Source organism: Heteronotia binoei, chromosome 21 (genome assembly GCF_032191835.1).
Source record: "Heteronotia binoei isolate CCM8104 ecotype False Entrance Well chromosome 21, APGP_CSIRO_Hbin_v1, whole genome shotgun sequence".
In the NCBI taxonomy this organism is placed as follows: Eukaryota; Metazoa; Chordata; class Lepidosauria; order Squamata; family Gekkonidae; genus Heteronotia; species Heteronotia binoei.
Genome location: NC_083243.1, coordinates 197,735,514 through 197,752,120, shown reverse-complemented (window position 1 = coordinate 197,752,120; position 16,607 = coordinate 197,735,514). Strand labels below are relative to the sequence as shown.

Below are 16,607 nucleotides of genomic sequence, written 5' to 3'. Positions count from 1 at the left end.
GGGGGGGGCTGAAAGTCCTTGGGAAACAAACTACGGGTCACACCCGCAGAAGTTACACTTACCATGGCACAAGTCCACTTACGTTGAAGTGGAGGCAACTTACATGGGCAGCTGCCTGCAGGAGTGGGCCCTGCGCCCAAGGGCAGCAGCACCTCAGCCTTGCGCCCGAGCCACAGTATAAGTTTGGCAGAAAGGACCACGCTGGCATGAGGGGGGTGGAGTTAGGGCATGCCCAGGTGTAGTCAGCTCCCTATGAACTTCGGGCACTTACACCCCCCCCAAGAGGCTCAAATTTACACCTAGCAAAATGCTGGTGCATCCCATAGGCACCTGTTGATCCCAAAAGCACATTTCCCCCCTTAGGGACCTGTGTAATTGCTTCACTAATCCCCTCATGCCCTGGGCTTGACGTGTCCCCACCCAGACACCCAATCACCGCTCCCCCCCCCCAGATAAACTTCCACTCTTGCCTTGTACACTTCCTTAGGTAGGGCGCATGGCACGGGACTCTGTCTTGGAGCTCCCTTCCATGCGGACTAGAGCGAGGGTGAGGCACTAGTGGTGGGTGCTGCACAAAGAGGGCACTTAGATCAGGGGTGGGGAACCTTTTTTTCTGCCAAGGGCCATTTGGATATTTATGACATCATTCACTGGCCATACAAAATTATCAGTTTAAAAAACAGTGCTCCGCTGAGGGAGAACGATTCAGGCCGGCAAAATTAATGCAAATAATTGTTTTTCTATTTGAAGTCATGTGGGGAGAGCCTAATTCAGCAAACACACACACACACCAGCCTGCCACCCTTGGCGAACGCCTAGGTCCAGACATATTAGACCACATCCCCTAATATTAGCATATTAGGTCACACCATCTGGAATAATCATATGCAAATTGAACTGGTGGTAGCTGGTTCCCGCCCCCCACCCCTGCCTGCCCTCCCTCCCTCCTTTCAGCTGTTCCCAGCAGACCTTTAAAGGCACCCACATACCCCAGCAGCACTCCTTCACAATGCCTATGAAAGAGGGGGGGGGGACTAGGCCCAGCAATCCCAGAGGACCAGACAAAGTGATCTCAAGGTCTGCAAGCGGCCCTTGGGCCTGATGTTCCCCACTTGACTTAGATAGTACAGAGCAGGTTCTTTAACATGCAAGGTGGAGAATGAAGTCTCTACTTTGTGGCTAACCTCTCCCATTTCTAAGTCCTAACAGGTACCTGACCTCCGGAGGCTCAGCACACAAGGCTGGTCGCACAAAGACAGGTATTTTTTTTTTTATCAGCAAGCGCACACCCCAACCTTGCCTCCCCTCTCCCCTTGCTTGAGGCTGGGTGGAGGGCCATGCTGTGCGTTGCCACAGCCCTTGCATGCCGGTGGAGGCCAGCCCCAGTATCCAGGGAGATGGTCTTTCATTTGCCTTGTGTGTGTGTGTGTGGGGGGGGTCTGGCAGCTGCTCCAATGCCCGTGGGGAGGCATGTCAGTGACTGTCCCTTTAAGACAATCCCTGGCCAAAACGCCGCCTTGTCCTGCTGTGGCTGATGAGGGGAGGGGGTGTTTTGTCAAACTTTCCCTTCCCCGCTTCTGCCGACCCTGGTTGCGGGTGGCTTGGCAGTCCTCCCCAGGTGCTCTGGACCTTTTTCTTTGTTTTGCAGGTGGGGATTCGACTGAGAGGCTTCCAGTTATGACAAGTCCATATGAACATATGAACATATGAACATATGAAGCTGCCTTATACTGAATCAGACCCTTGGTCCATCAAAGTCAGTATTGTCTTCTCAGACCGGCAGCGGCTCTCCAGGGTCTCAAGCTGAGGTTTTTCACCCCTTTGCCTGGACCCTTTTTTGGAGATGCCAGGGATTGAACCTGGGACCTTCCGCTTCCCAAGCAGATGCTCTACCACTGAGCCACCATCCCTTCCAAACCACCACACCCCTGTACTCATTCAGGTGTTCCTGCCCTCCTCCCAGAGTGGAGCCTCGTGCCCTGCAAGACTTTCCAACTTCCACCTGGGATGTCGTCCCACTTGGTTCCAGCACAATAAAAACCTTAAATGTGTCTCTACTTTGTCTCTCTTGCCTGGCTTCTGCTTCACACTCCTATCTGCCCCTGTCAACTGCCACTTTGTCTGTGGGCTCCCCAGGGAATATCTGAGAGGATGAGCTCGCTTGCTTGGGGGGGGGGGGGGGCGGAGGGTGGTGGGGACCAATGAGCCACCTCGATGTGAGGCTGGACAGTGGAGGCTGAGGGTCATTTCCCCATTCACGTCATGGGAGGGAGAGTGGTCCTGGGCCAGATGGTTCACCTCAGCCTGCCCCACCCCTCAGCTGCCCGACCCCAGGGGGCTGTTGTGTGCATGGCACAGAGAAGAGGGGGATGTGGGGGGGGTCACTGCTGGAATGGGTGCTTGGCTAGTGCCTCACACTCTGTGTTCTGCTGCTACCGGGGGAGGGGTTCCACACAAGTAGCTCAGGGAAGTTTCCCTGTGGGACTTGGTGGCATGCCAGGACTGTCTGCTTGTTCTGGTACACACATTTTGCTTGGCTTCTCTGTGTGCTGACTCCTACAGTGTGTTTCCTGTTTGTTTATGGCTAGCTGGGATGGCACATGACTCCGCTCATCTAACTGCCATTGGCACAAGTCTCGAATAGTGGGTGGGCGCAGCCTCGGGGCTGGCCAATCCTGCACTTCCCCTTCCCTCCCCCACCTCAGCAGTGAGGCAATAGTGGCCGCTCAGGTGGATTCACCATGGTGACACCTTCTCTCTCTCGCACGCACATGCCCAGACACACTCCTTTCCCCTCCCCACATCAATGGAACTTCTCCCCTTTGGAAGCTGACTACTGCCGCCTACATTAGTTCTACACTCAGGCAGGCCTCTGCAGTGGAACTTAGAATTGGTCTGCCCATTTTCTTATCACTGTTAACTCAAAAGAGAGATTTTGTAATTGTGTTATATATTAAAGTCTCCCCAGTCTCAGCACTATAAAGCTTCATTGCATTTTCCAGCCAATTTTTAAGAAACACATGACTATCCATACTTCTTCCCACATGTGTTGCCTTGTATGTGAAAGTTCAATTGTAACAAGTTCCTATATTATTGGTATCCTTCCAATACATGGAAAACTACATGCATTTGAAGGTGGATCCAGGTAGGTAGCCATGTTGGTTGGAAGCAGTAGAACAAAGTTTGAGTCCAGTGGTACCTTTAAGACCAACAAAGTGTTATTCAAGGTAACAGGTAGGATAACCATATGGAGCAGAGGTCCATCAGTGGCTATTAGCCACAAGGTATTGATGGAACTCTCTGTCTGGGGCAGTGATGCTCTGCATTCTTGGTGCTTGGGGGGCAACAGTGGGAGGGTTTCTAGTGTCCTGGCCCCATTGGCCCCTCTAGTGTCCTGGCCCCTCCTGATGGCACCTGGGTTTTTTTACCACTGTGTGACACAGAGTGTTGGACTGGATGGGCCATTGGTCTGATCCAACATGGCTTCTCTTATGTTCTTCTTTGTCTATAGGAATTATGTATGATCTTATATACACTGTACAATATGTGGATCATTTATATTCTTTGTTAAGATTACATATGATTGAGATAATAGTTTAATGAGATAACCTGTCTAAGATGTTTAGTGATCAATTTGAACAAGAAATTCTGATATGAACAGTTTATAAATATTTCAGTTTGTTAATGAGATCGTTTGTTAATTCCCATCACAATGGTCTATTGCTCTTTTCCTTATTATCCCAATGGATGAAGGAGATTCCCCACCCCCATTCGCATTTTCCACCTCTAGTCCTGAGGCCAACAAGAAAAAAATAATATTTTTTAAAAATCACCTTTGAGTAATGGCAAGACATCACTTTTAGGGAAAACCCAGAAGTTATGTCAGTAAGCTGTAAGAATCACTGGGAACTCTATATTACTACCACAGTTTCCAGCAACTCCCAGAGAGATCTATGTCCCTTCCAGATTATCCCTGGAAGTGAAATTACCATCACTTGATGATGTCCATATGTTTCCCTCTAAACTCCCTCCAACCCCTCACATAAATATTAGCTTCTCTTGCTAATACAGAAATTAAAATCACTGTAAACCCACCAGTAACAAATATATACTATATTAATTCCTGACAAATCCTAGGAAAAATACTATTCTCCCTTCTTCATAAAAGTGAGGCTTCAAAATTGTTTAGTTTCCTGAGCCACTGAACATTACGTGCCACCACACTGATGCTACCATACACGATCTGCTCCACAAATCAGCAGCAAAGCATCACTTTCACAAGCACAACATATAGTTTGTGTGTGAATCTCAAGAGTGAATCCAAATGTGATGATGACAATTGTCGCATTACAACTCAGGGATCTGAATTGTCATTACACATTGTCTTACCATTCATCTTTACAGAATTTAAGATGAGTTCGCAATTGAGAAGAGGTTCTCACATTGAGCAATGATCAACAAATTAGTGTTTAGGTTTAAAAAGTTGTAATTAAATAAATATAAACTATGTTTATAAAAATGTTCTAGATTTCAGAACTTTCCTGTTCAAAGTATCAAGAATAATGTACCATTAATCCATTTGGCTTCTGGATTGTGAATTGCAAACTCTTTTCTGAAGAGATCTTCCAGAGACAATCTGGTTTCTGATGAATTTGACAGTTCATCTAAAGCAAAACAAAAGTTGAAAATTCAGTCATTTATCATTGTAACAAAAAAAGAACTACACATTTCTATTGGAATCAATAACTTTTAAAATACATTCCATGTATAGAATATCTGCCCACATTTGCAACATAATTATTATATATCTAATAGCAACATGTGGCCCCCATCTGTGGACATCTAAAACTGTGGATTGGGGCCAAATGGACAATAAAAAGACTTTCCTACAAACTTGGGAGAACCCCCCAGGTTTGCAAAAATCAAATTTAAAAAAATATTGCAGGGTTTACATTCCCAGGAAACTAAATAACTGTTGTCTAAGCACATGCCAACAAAGCACTTATAATAATGGAATCATAGAGTTGGAAGGTACCTCTGTGGTCAGGAAATTCACAAATACCTCCCCTACACACACACACACACACACACACACACAGTGACCACTTACTCCATGCCCAGAAGGTGGCAAAAGACCTCCAGGATGCCTGGCCTAATTTGCCAGGAGAAAATTGCTTCCTGCCCCAGAAGTGGTGATCAGCATTTCCGTGGGTGTGTAAGAAGAGGCCACAAGAACTTTCTGCCTCTCTATCATGATCTGCCAAATTTCACAGAATCAGCATTACTGTCAACTGCCACCTAGCCTCTGTTTAAAAACCTCCAAAGGAGAACCCACTACCTCCTGAGGAAGCCTGTTTCACTGAGGAAGTGTTCTGTTAGGAGGTTCTTCTGACAGAACAGTTTGGTGTAGTGGTTAAGTGTGCGGACTCTTATCTGGGAGAACCGGGTTTGATTCCCCACTCCTCCACTTACAGCTGCTGGAATGGCCTTGGGTTAGCCATAACTATCACAGGAGTTGTCCTTGAAAGGGCAGCTGCTGTGAGAGCCTTCTCAGCCCCACCCACCTCACAGGGTGTCTGTTGTGGGGGGAGAAGATATAGGAGATTGTAAGCCACTGAGTCTCTGATTCAGAGAGAAGGGCGGGGTATAAATCTGCAGTCTTCGTCTTCTTCCTAATGCTTAGCCAAAAGCTCTTTTGATTTAATTTCAGCCCATTGGTTCTTGTCCAGCCTTCTGGGGGCAACAGAAAACAACTCCGCAGCATCCTCTATATGACTGCCCAAGTAATTGAAGATGGTTATCATATTACCTCTCAGCCATCTCCTCTCTAGGCTAAACAAGACTCAGTTCCTTCAACCTTTCCTCATAGGATTTGGTTTCCAGACCCCTCACCATCTTTATGCTCTCCTCTGGACACATTCCAGTTTGTCTATATCCTTCTTAAATTGTGGTGCCTAAAACTGACCCCAATATTCTAGGTAATGTCTAACCCAGGGGATCAAACCTAGGGCCTGCAGGATGGAACTGATTTTCCCAAGGCTTTAATCCATCCCACCACTCATTTCTCCCCCCTCTCCTCCTCTCCCCCACATGTCCTCACCCAGCAGCGTCACTAGGGCAGGGCCAAGGGGGCCATCGGCCCTCCCCCAGAGCATTCTCATTGGCCCCAGGAAGGGGCTGGCCCTGGACAACGGAGCCTCCAGCAGCCCGCCGCATCGTGGCGTGGCTGCTGGGGAGATTTCCCCCCCCTCCGGAGGAGAGAGCGGGCAAACTAGCGCGCTTTTGGCAGGCGGTGGGGCTTCTGTGTGCCTTTGGAAGCCTCCGCTGGATATCCGTCCTGAGGCCCGGCGCACCCCCGCCAGCGCGGCCCGGCCTAGAGGTGTGAATGCTGGGAAGCCGGCCGTGCCTCTCGGGCTGCAGCTGCATTTCCGGTCAGTATATCCTCTGATTGTGTGCGGCACGCCCTGCTGGGCCAAACAGGAACCCCGGGAGCCGAGAGGGGTTGTGTGCGGAGGGGGTGACGCAGCCCTCCAAAAAGGGTGATGCCCAATGGAGGGGGGTTACTTGAATTAGTTACACCCCAGGGTGCAACCCACCCTAGTGACGCCTCTGTCCTCACCCTTCTATGCTCAAGGCTGCTGAATTTCCCAGCTCCTTCTGCCTTTTCATTGCCTGCTTCAGCAGGAAGCTCTTCTGGGCTTGCAAAGTTCCAAAGTAAGTACAGTATGGATTTTTCCTTAATGTCTCTGGGCCCAGACAGACTACTCTTGGATTGTTCCTAGCTGGAATGACAGCCCCCGGAGTGGAATGATAGTCCCTCACAATAGAATCTGTGTTCTGGGATAGAAATGACAGAGCACAGAGTGGAATGACAGCCCCTGGGAATAGCAGCAACGCTCTGTAAATGGAATTCCATTCTGGCAGCCATCATTCCATTCCCAGAATTCTTCTGCTACTCATAGGGACCATCATTCCACTCTGGGGGCTGTCACTCCATTTCCAGAGTAGGCTAGCTAAGGCCATAAACCTTAATGAAAAATCCATTTTGCAATTTCTTTGCAACTTTGTCTGTGCTGCAATGTATTTCAATGGAGTGGAGCTCAAGTAGTTTCAGTTTCCAGTTTTGTAAGCTGCTGAAGCTGTTGGGTTTTTTTAGTTTTCTCAAAACTGAAGCTGTTGTTTCTTGGACTTTCTAAAAAAAAATACATAAGGTTATCCTGATATGACTTGATCTTGAGAAACCCATACAGGCTCTTAGTAATCACAGTTGTCCTTCCTAAATACTCAACGACTGATTGATGATTTGTTCTAAAACTAGGGCTTTTTTGTAGCAGGAACTCCTTTGCATATTAGCCCATGCACCCCTGATGTAGCCAATCCTCCAAGAACTTACAGTAGGCCCTGTAATAAGAGCTGTGTAAGCTCATGAAGGATTGGCTATATCAGGGGTGTGTGATCTAATATGTAAAGGAATTCCTGCTACAAGAAAGCCCTGTCTAAAACCTTTCCAGGTATAGACATCAAGCTGGTATGTCAGAAGTTACCCAGATCCTCCTTTTCTCCCTTCTTGAAGATGGAGGCATTTGTCCATCTCCAGTCTTTCAGAACCTCAGGTGTTGGAAACTAGGTGTTTATGTACTACTCCTGTGCTGATCTTAGGCTGCAACTCCCATCCCTCATCACGGGGAGCATTTTTTCCTCACAAAAGAAAATTAGGGGGGAGGGGAGTAGGAATTGAGTAGTTCCGCCCTCTCTTCATCACCTGTTACAATTTCACTTTCCTGGCCCCGCAATGGGCCTACCATGTCCTTGCTCTTTTTCTTACTTTGAACATAAGAGAAGAGCCCTTTTTTTGTTGTTTTTAGCATCTCTTGTTAGTCTAAGCTCATACTGAACTTACCTTGTTTCCACAGAGCTGGTGGCTGCAGCCTCTGGAAGTTGCTTTGGATCCAGCCACAGTGGCAGATGCAGTCACTTTAGGCCAAGCCATGGTTGCAGATTCCGGGAGCTGTTTCAGCCCCAGACAAAACTGCCACAAATAGTGCCTGAGGTATGCTTGGGAATACCTCAGTGACAGGGAAGCTGCTCCAGGCCTGAAGCAGCTCCCAGGCACCACAGCTACTTCAGCTGGGCCTGGAAGTGGCTGCAAAGGCATGGGGTCCTGCCAGGTTCAGTGATGGAAGGGGAAGGACAGGACCCCCCTCCAAGTCTTGGTAAGGAGAGAAGAATTGGATGAGTTGGGGGGGGAGAGAAGTAAGCAGAGGGGAAGAAAATAGAGTTGCCAATCCCCAAGTGGGGGCAGGGGTTCCCCTGGTTTGGAGGCCCTCCCCCCACTTCAGGGTCATCAGAAAGCGGGAGGAGGGGAGGGAAATGTCTTTTGGGAACTCTATTATTCCCTATGGAGACTTATTTCCATAGGAAATAATGAAGAACTGATCCACGGATATCTGGGGCTCTGGGGGTCCTTTTGTTTGAGTTAGAGGCACCAAATTTGCAGCATAGCATTCCGTGCCTCTCCCCAAAATACCCTCCAAATTTCAAAAGGATTGGACCAGGGGGTCCAATTCTATGAGCCCCAAAAGAAGGTGCCTCTATCCTTCATTCTTTCCAATGGAGGGAAGGCATTTAAAAGGTGTGCCTTCCCTTTAAATGTGATGGCCAGAACTCCCTTTGGAGTTCAGTCATGCTTGTCACAGCCTTGCTCCTGGCTCCACCCCCAAAGTCTCCAGATATTTCTTGAATTGGACTTGGCAACCCTAGAAGAAAATGGGGATTTTCAGTGAAGAAGAAGAGGATAGAAGGGGAAATACTAACAGAGTAGGGCAGGGAGAAAGGCTAAGAAAGGGGAGGGGTAAGAAAGAGGTGGAAGATGGTTAGAGAAGGGGAGAGGGAAGGAAGCAAAGGGGAACGGGATGCACCCTGTTCACAATTTTCCTGCAGGTCCCTATTTGCATATTCTAAAAGTGAAGTCGACCAGATCTGAGGATATTTAAATCTGGTGACTGGAACCGGGAGCAGGGAAGACAAGTCTTTCTAAAAATCTGGAAAACACCCCAAGTTAGCAGAAAAATGTGAAATCTAAAAATAAATAAAATTTGGAAGTTTTTTAAAAAAACCCAAAACCTCAAAATGGTTGCTAGGCAACCGCTGCATTCCAGGCTTGGTTTCTGTGACTAAAAGGATCAAAGGCGGGGGAGAGGTCAGGGCCTTTCAGGGCAGTTTTGGCCTTTGAGGCATTCACCCAGCAGCAGTCACTGGATGACTAGATACTACTCAATTTGCATCACTCAACTAAGCCTTGATACTTTTGTACTTAGTACAGTAGCAAGGAATGACAGTTAAACAACTACTGTGATATGTTGGCTAACAAAGTTAGTAAAACCATTAAAAAACCTTCATATAGTAACAGAGGTCCTATTCTAACATTCCCATAAATACAAAAAAAAGTCCTATGAGCACCCGGACGTAGGCTCATTTCATCAATAAACTTCCTCGGAAGTAATCCTTTCTATATTTCTTCTTACAACATACAACTTACCACTCAAAGTTTGCTGGTCTATTAATACAATTCTAAGTTGTAGTTGTATGACCTGAGAACTGGAATTGCTTTTTCCTCCACTGTATTTGGGTACATGTAGAAACAAAAGCTATCGTATGTTTAAGGAGCACTGTGAGCTGTCTTTTAGTCTCATGATTTTTAGCTGCTGAGAAAAACATTTGATGTGAGAATTCCTGTAAGTCTTTTGACTGGTTAGAGTTGGGGAGTTTCTATAATTTAAAGGTAATAGAAAAAATTATTCCAAAAGTGCCAAAAGGCTACCCTTCGTGAAAAAGAAATACAGAAGCTAGTGTTTAGGGTTGCCACTGGCAGGGAATGGGGGAGTGGGGTTGCAAATGCCACATTCAGATGGGAAACTTGTGGAGATTTGGGAACATAGCCTGGAGGGGGAAGGCACCCCAGCAGGGCCAGCTCACCCACTAGGGCCTAGGCAAACTAGGCATTTGCTTAGAGCACCGGCAGGGCAGGGGATGCCAAATTGGCCCTCCCCCCCCACCATGCCCTAGACAAATCCCTAATTTGCCTCTTCCTCTACACACCTGCCCCTTCCCCCCCCCCAGTAACTCACCCACTGGCCCTTCCTCTCCTCAGTAGCTCGCCAGCCATCCTCTTCCACTGCCCATCTGGCCCTTCTCCTCAGTAGCCTGCCCACCCCTTCCCCCCCCTCACCCGCCATTTTCTTCCTCTGCCTGGCCTTTCTCCTCCTTAACTCGTCCACCCTGCCTCCTCCCTGTGAGCTTCCCAGAGGCCACCTCCCCCACCACCAGCGTTCTCACAGGAGCGACACCAGCCTCCTGCTCACTCGCTTCGGCAGGCAACATAGTACAGTGTTCTCTTAATAGCGAGCAGGAAGAGGCCTCTTTGTGCTCGCTATTAAGAGAACGCTGTACTATGATGCTTGCTGAAGCAGGTAAGCAGGAGGCTGGTGTCACTTCTGTGAGCATGCCAGGGGGGCAGCAGAGTGTGGCACCGCATTGTTGCGGCGCAGAGAAGAGGGGAGGGGAGCAGCCTGGGGTGCCCATACAGAGGGGAGCGGTGTCTGTCCCATTCTAAAGCGTCCAACTCCCCAGGGGCTATAGTGCGGCCACCACAGAGTTGGGGGGGCAACGGTGGCGGGTGCCCACATGGAGGGAGGACGGCCTCAGGTGCATAGGTGGCCACAAAACAGGGCAGGAGGCTTGTTGTTTGGGAGAAAAATGGCAGGGTCCTGAAGCCTCAAGCACCAGTTTTGCTGCACCCTGACCTCAAATCCACAGGCCCAGCATAATGAGGCAGAGGGTTAGCTTGCTAAGCCACACTGCCTCTTCCACATGGCGAGGCGCTTACAGTTGATGCATGCAGGGGGTGGGGTGTAAAAGGGATAAGTGCATTAACATGTGGAATTCACTGTTATAGGAGGTGATGGCAGCTACAAGCATAGCCTGCTTCAAGAGGGGATTGGATAAAAATATGGATCAGAGGTCCATCAGTGGCTATTAACCACTGTGTGTGTGCGTGTGTTTGTGTGTGTGTGTGTATTTTGGCCACTGTGTGATACAGAGTGTTGGGCTGCCTGATCCAACATGGCTTCCCTTATGTTCTCTTATGTTCTTATGTAGGATCATTAGGCTCCACCCAGTGGCACTCGGAGCAGCTTCGGTGGGGTCAAGCAGGGGTCAAGAGCCTGAGCCTCAGGGGGAGCTGCATGGGCTTGTGGGTATGCAAATTAGTTAAACCTGTGGACTTCAAAGTGCAGTCGCTTGGCCCCCAAGGCATGTCAGGAGAAGCAGTCAGCAGCCCCCATTCCCGTAGACTACTGCCTTCCGTGGGGTGGTCTTCACTGAGAATGGAGTCTGCAGTCACTCACACATTACAGCTGTTGTGTTGCGGTGACCTGCCTGCGTTCCTGGTGGCCATGGCATGCAGAAACTCTGCCGAGGGCATGTCTAGCATTGCAGTGGGGTTCCCACCCCCACCCCTTTTTCTTCCTTCTCTATTTGTATCTCCCCCTAGGATTTCAATTCTGCCTGCCATTTCATCTTCTTTCTCCATGCCTTCTCCAACAAGTGCATGAATTTTTGGAGGGACCCCTAGAATGGTCCCTACAATTCTGGTCTAACAATATAGTGGTGGCAAAGAAGCATGAGCACACATGGGCACATGCAGTCCCCCAGGTTTGCGGCACGGGGGTCCAGGGATGGATGTGTGGGCGAGGATGGGCAGGCGGGACCTGGAATGTGGTGGCAGCAGCCAATACCCCCAAGACCGTGAAAGAGGGAAAATGGAAGGCATCTGCTGGCCATGGAGACCGGGGCCAGATGGTGTCTGCGGGACAGTTGCTCAAAGCATGCCCTACCCTTTGGCATCCCTGCCCGCACAGCACCCACCCCAGATGTAACCCCACAGCCGCTCCCTGTGCAAATGCCTGCCAAGGTCCTGTTGGGGAGCTGCACATGCCCCCGTGTCCTCCCCCTCCTCTGGTCCCAAGCCTGCATCTGCCAGGGGCAGGTCCTGGGGGGCCAGCAGCCATTGCCAGGTGGCGATGTTGTGCAGCATGATGCACACAGCAACCAGCTTGGCAACAGGCAGGGGCTGCATAGTGTCACCTGTGTGGTGCAGGCAATGGAACCACATCTTCAGCTGTCTGAAGGCACACTCGATGGCCATGTGAGTGGCCCGGTGCACCTGGTTGTATGCTGCCCGGTCATCAAGCATGTCCTCTGGGTATGGCGTCAGCAGGTATGGCAGCAGCAGGTACCCACAGTCACATGCAGGAGTGGGGAAGGTGAAGGCGCTGGCTGCGAGGGAGGCCCCTCCATGCCACATAGTGGCCTTACCACCCCTTGCCATCCGGCCAGGTGGCCAGAAGGCGATTGAGCCCCAAGGATGTGAAGATCTGGACATCATGCACACTCCCTGGGAACTTCACCACTAGATCCAAGAAGAGTCCCTGGTGGTCGCCTGCACATTGAGGCTGTAGAAGTGATGCCTGTTTCGGTACACCATGGGTTCCTCCCACGGGGCCACCAGGGTGACATGGGTGCAGTCCATAGCCCCCATGACATTAGGAACCCAGCAAATGTGGTGAAGCCAGCTCTGACACCTCACAACTCCATCTTGCCTGTCGGGAACCACACATGCTGCTGGAGGTGCTGCAGCATGGCATCCAGGAAGGAGTGCAGACAGCAGCTTGCCGTTGACTGGGAGACCTCCAGGACTTTGGCCACAACACCCTGAAGGGAGCCCATTGCCAGGAACTGCAGGGAGATAGGAACCTTTTATAAGACCATTAGGGTTTGTAGAATCTTTTGGGCTCAAGTGCCGTGTTCTACTGGAGAAAGTTTTTCTTCCAGACGTTTCGTTCTCGGCTGCGGAGAACATCCTCAGTGGCGTTGCAGCCGGAGCAGGCGCTCTGACCTTCTTGGCTGCTGTGCATTGAGTGAGGCCAGGGCTGCTGGAGATCTTGTGGACCACGGCCAGCTCAGAGAATCCCCATCACCTTGTCCTCCATGTGGGCAACCATCAAAAGGGAGTGCCTGGATGGCTGCGGCCCAACGGTGGATGGCAGGGATGGAGGAGACAATCTCCATGGCCACTGCCCAGCTCTCCAGTCTCCTGGCCACAGCGAGGCAATCACAGGAGTGGGGTGGGAGGACTGAGCAGCTCCTCACTAATATCAACCAATCCATGTTGGGTGGCCAACAGGCTCCTCCTCCTAATGCCAAGCCAGCCCCCCCCCCCCCCGAGGGGCAGCCAGGCAGAATCCACACTCAGATGCTGTTGGGGACACCATCGGAGATGCCGAGGCTGCCCTTGACTGGTGAAGGGGAGCCGTGCTCAACATACATGTCCCTAGGGCCACTGCCTTGCCCTCTCTGGTTCAATACACATGTCTGTGGGGGCAATGGCCAGTAGCCCCTCTGTAGTCTATCACTTTAATAAATCTTTTTCATGCAAGATGCACAGAGTCATTATTCCTCTTGGGGGGCATTGATCTGGAGGTGCTGTGCTGCGGGGAGGAGGAGCCGATAGGAATGAATAAATCCCACTGGCCTCGTGCCTCTCGTTGAATTGCTGTGCACAGCAGGCGGAGATGAGCAACTGCCACCCCTGTGAGATGCGGCAACACCTGTGATGCATGGGTGCCTAGAGCAGGCAGCCTGATATGTCCTGGCAGGGGGCCCCCATAGCATTGGGGGAACAGCGTCCTGGCATGCAGTCCAAGAAGGGGAAACTGCCAGGGGCCAACCTCGACTCTTTTTCTGGGGAGGCAGTTCCATGGGTTCCCCAGGTGCTTCCCCAAGGACTGCAGGGGCATGCCATTGGGCTCAGCAGTGGGGCATGCAAGCAGCCTATCTGCAGGGGCTACTAACTCCGCCCCTGGGTGTCATGTGTGGTGGCATCCATGCCGGTGCTGGCCAATCCATTGCATCCGTGCCACATTGCCCTCCTGCCGTTCCCGCCTTCATGCTACGCTTGGTGTCCACACTGCAGCGTAGTTGCTGGGGCAACATGTGGACTGAGAGCCTTCCCCATGGCTGTGCTCGGGCATCCCAAAGGCCTTAGGAAGTCAACTAACAGCGCCAGAGTTATGCCCATGCCTGAGTTGCCAGCCACCGCATATGTTTTGATTGGGTTGCCTGTCTTGAAATTTTTTGGATCTTTCTTTCTTTTGCTTTACCATATATCCAATTGCTAGACCTCTAAAGAAAGATCTGCTTACATCCCATACAGTTTGCATTTTCACCTCTTGGGATATGTTTTGCTTTAAAAAGTCATCTAGTTCTTTTTTGGCATTTTGAAGAAAATCAATCTTTAAAAATTTGTGTATTTAAACGCCATCTTATTTTCCTTGGAGTTTCCTTCAAGGGCTGTGATTTGAAAGAACTCTTGGATGTATTTCTATTTCATCTAATTCTTTAATTAATCCAATAGGCACCAAACACATGTCTGTTCTTGAACATGATTGATGTCTGGAGGAATAAAATGTAAAGTCTCTTGATGTTTGATATATTGTTCTCCAGGCGTCCACCAAATTCAGCTCATCAGCTATTTTCAGCAAGTTGATGGGTAACACCAGACCTTTACACTTGCTCTGTTTTGAAATTTTTCTGTCCATATTTTTATTCAAAACAGCATTGAAGTCCCCAAGTAAACAATGCTCTGAATAATCAAAGGTGATCAGATTGTTATGAAGTTTCTTAAAGAAGTTATCTTGATGTTCATTAGGTGCATAAATATTTGCTAATAATTTTTTTCCCATCCACAATGATTTCTACAAACAACATTCTTCCATCTTCTGAGGCAAAAGGCATTTGTAGGTTTAATTTGTCATTAATATAAATTGCCAAACCTCTTTTCTTTTGATTCACATCTGATGCAAAGAAGGAACAACCTATTTTTTTATTTTTAATTAGTTGTAGATGTTTTGTAGTTATGTGGGTTACTTGCAAGCAAATTATGTCTGCTTTGAACAGATGTGCAAAAATTTCCCTTCTTTTATTTAGGGGAATTTAAACCATTAACATTAAGTGAAAGAATTTTCACCATTATACAGATTTATTGTTACTATATTTTTATATCTTTCTTTGCCTGGTTCCTGGTTTTATATTTCTTGGATTCATGATCCTGTTCCCCATCTGTAGAGTCCCTTTGTGATGAGGCCCTTCTCCCTCTTCTGGGCCTTCCTTATCCTTCTTCAATTTCTCACTATATTTTGCCAGAAACTCCTCACCTTTGAATATTGAAGTAATGCGGAATCTTTTGCCATCATGCATAAAGTGAGCCCTTCCGGAGTCAGCCAAGCATAAGCAATATCATTTTCTCTTAACATAGATGTAAGAGTGAGATATTCTCTTCTTTTTTGTCTCATTGGCCATGGTGCTTCTTTAAGAATTCTCACCTTGTTCCCTCTTACTATTATAGAAAACATAAGAAATTAGTTGAAAAGATCAGTATGGAGTTCTGAGTCCCTAACAGGGACTCCATGGCTGGGTACAGACTGGCAGCTTCGGGCACACTAGAGGCACCCCAAACTGAGGGAGTAGTGCCCCTCTTACCAGTCAGGTGATCATTTTGGTGGGAAAGTGCCTGAGGGAGGAGGGGCACTTCTAGTCTATTAGAGAGTTTGAAAATCTTTTCCATGGTGGACCTGTCCTCAGGCACCCCCCATGTGGGACTGCAAAGAAGCCAGGAAGATGAACAAGCAATGTGACTACATATAGCGATTTAAACTGATTTTGCCTTCACGTTACAGACTCCCCTCCCACACACATGAACACTCTGCATGGCACATTGTTCTGGTGGGTAGGCCTTCCAACCTTCAGGGTACACATGGAGCAGCTAAGGAGAAAACAGGATGGTGGTATGAAAAATCCACATTGGTAACCTCATTACTTTTACAAGAATTTGGAACCAACTAATAATGTAAGTATACCTGTGCAATATGTAAAAACAATAGTAATCCTACCTGGAGTTAAAAGAATTACGGACATTGTGATGAGAGAGCATACAACTAGAATCACCAGCAGTGCAATAGCTATTCCCTTCCAATTCCTCTGTGGTGGAGTGTTGCTTCCAAGTTCCTAGAGGGATTTAAAACAAATGAAATATGCATTCATGTTACTATTCAACTAGCGATATCCTGTACATAACATTAGAATTTTAACTAAAGAGTCAGTTATCACATCTACTGTCTTAGTTGTTGATTACAATTGTGCAGTTTTGATATTTTATATCAAATATATTGATATATTATGTATCAAATATATATCAATCTATATATTGAGAAGACAGAGAACATAAGAGGTATCCTTCTGGACAGAACCGCTGGTCCATCTAGTTCAGCATTTTCTTCTATACACTGACCAACCAGTTGCCCTGGAAGGCCAGCCAACAATGGATAGAAGCAAAGGCCTTCCCCAATATTGTCGCTGAGCACTGATTTCAAAGATTTACTACTTCTAGTTTTTAGTGATCATGGAAGAGAGAAAGAATGACACTGTGCTTATGTAAATTGTTGGAGAGATTACTGGTACTAGCATATTTCAAAGATAGACGTCAGGATAAT

The 16,607-nt window shown here is 48.3% G+C and overlaps 1 protein-coding gene across 1 annotated transcript in view; it reads right to left on the bottom strand.

Annotated features, from left to right (window-relative positions):
* DPP10 (dipeptidyl peptidase like 10) overlaps window positions 1–16,128 on the bottom strand; it is a 512,154-nt gene extending 496,026 nt beyond the window's left edge. Inside the window, exons 1-2 of the mRNA XM_060262084.1 lie at window positions 16,008–16,128; window positions 4,569–4,664 (exon numbers count right to left, since the gene is read on the bottom strand). Coding sequence (XP_060118067.1) covers window positions 4,569–4,664; window positions 16,008–16,032 — 121 coding nt within the window. The 5' untranslated portion in view covers window positions 16,033–16,128. The remainder of the gene's footprint in view (window positions 1–4,568; window positions 4,665–16,007) is intronic.
* Between the last annotated feature and the right edge of the window lie 479 nt (window positions 16,129–16,607).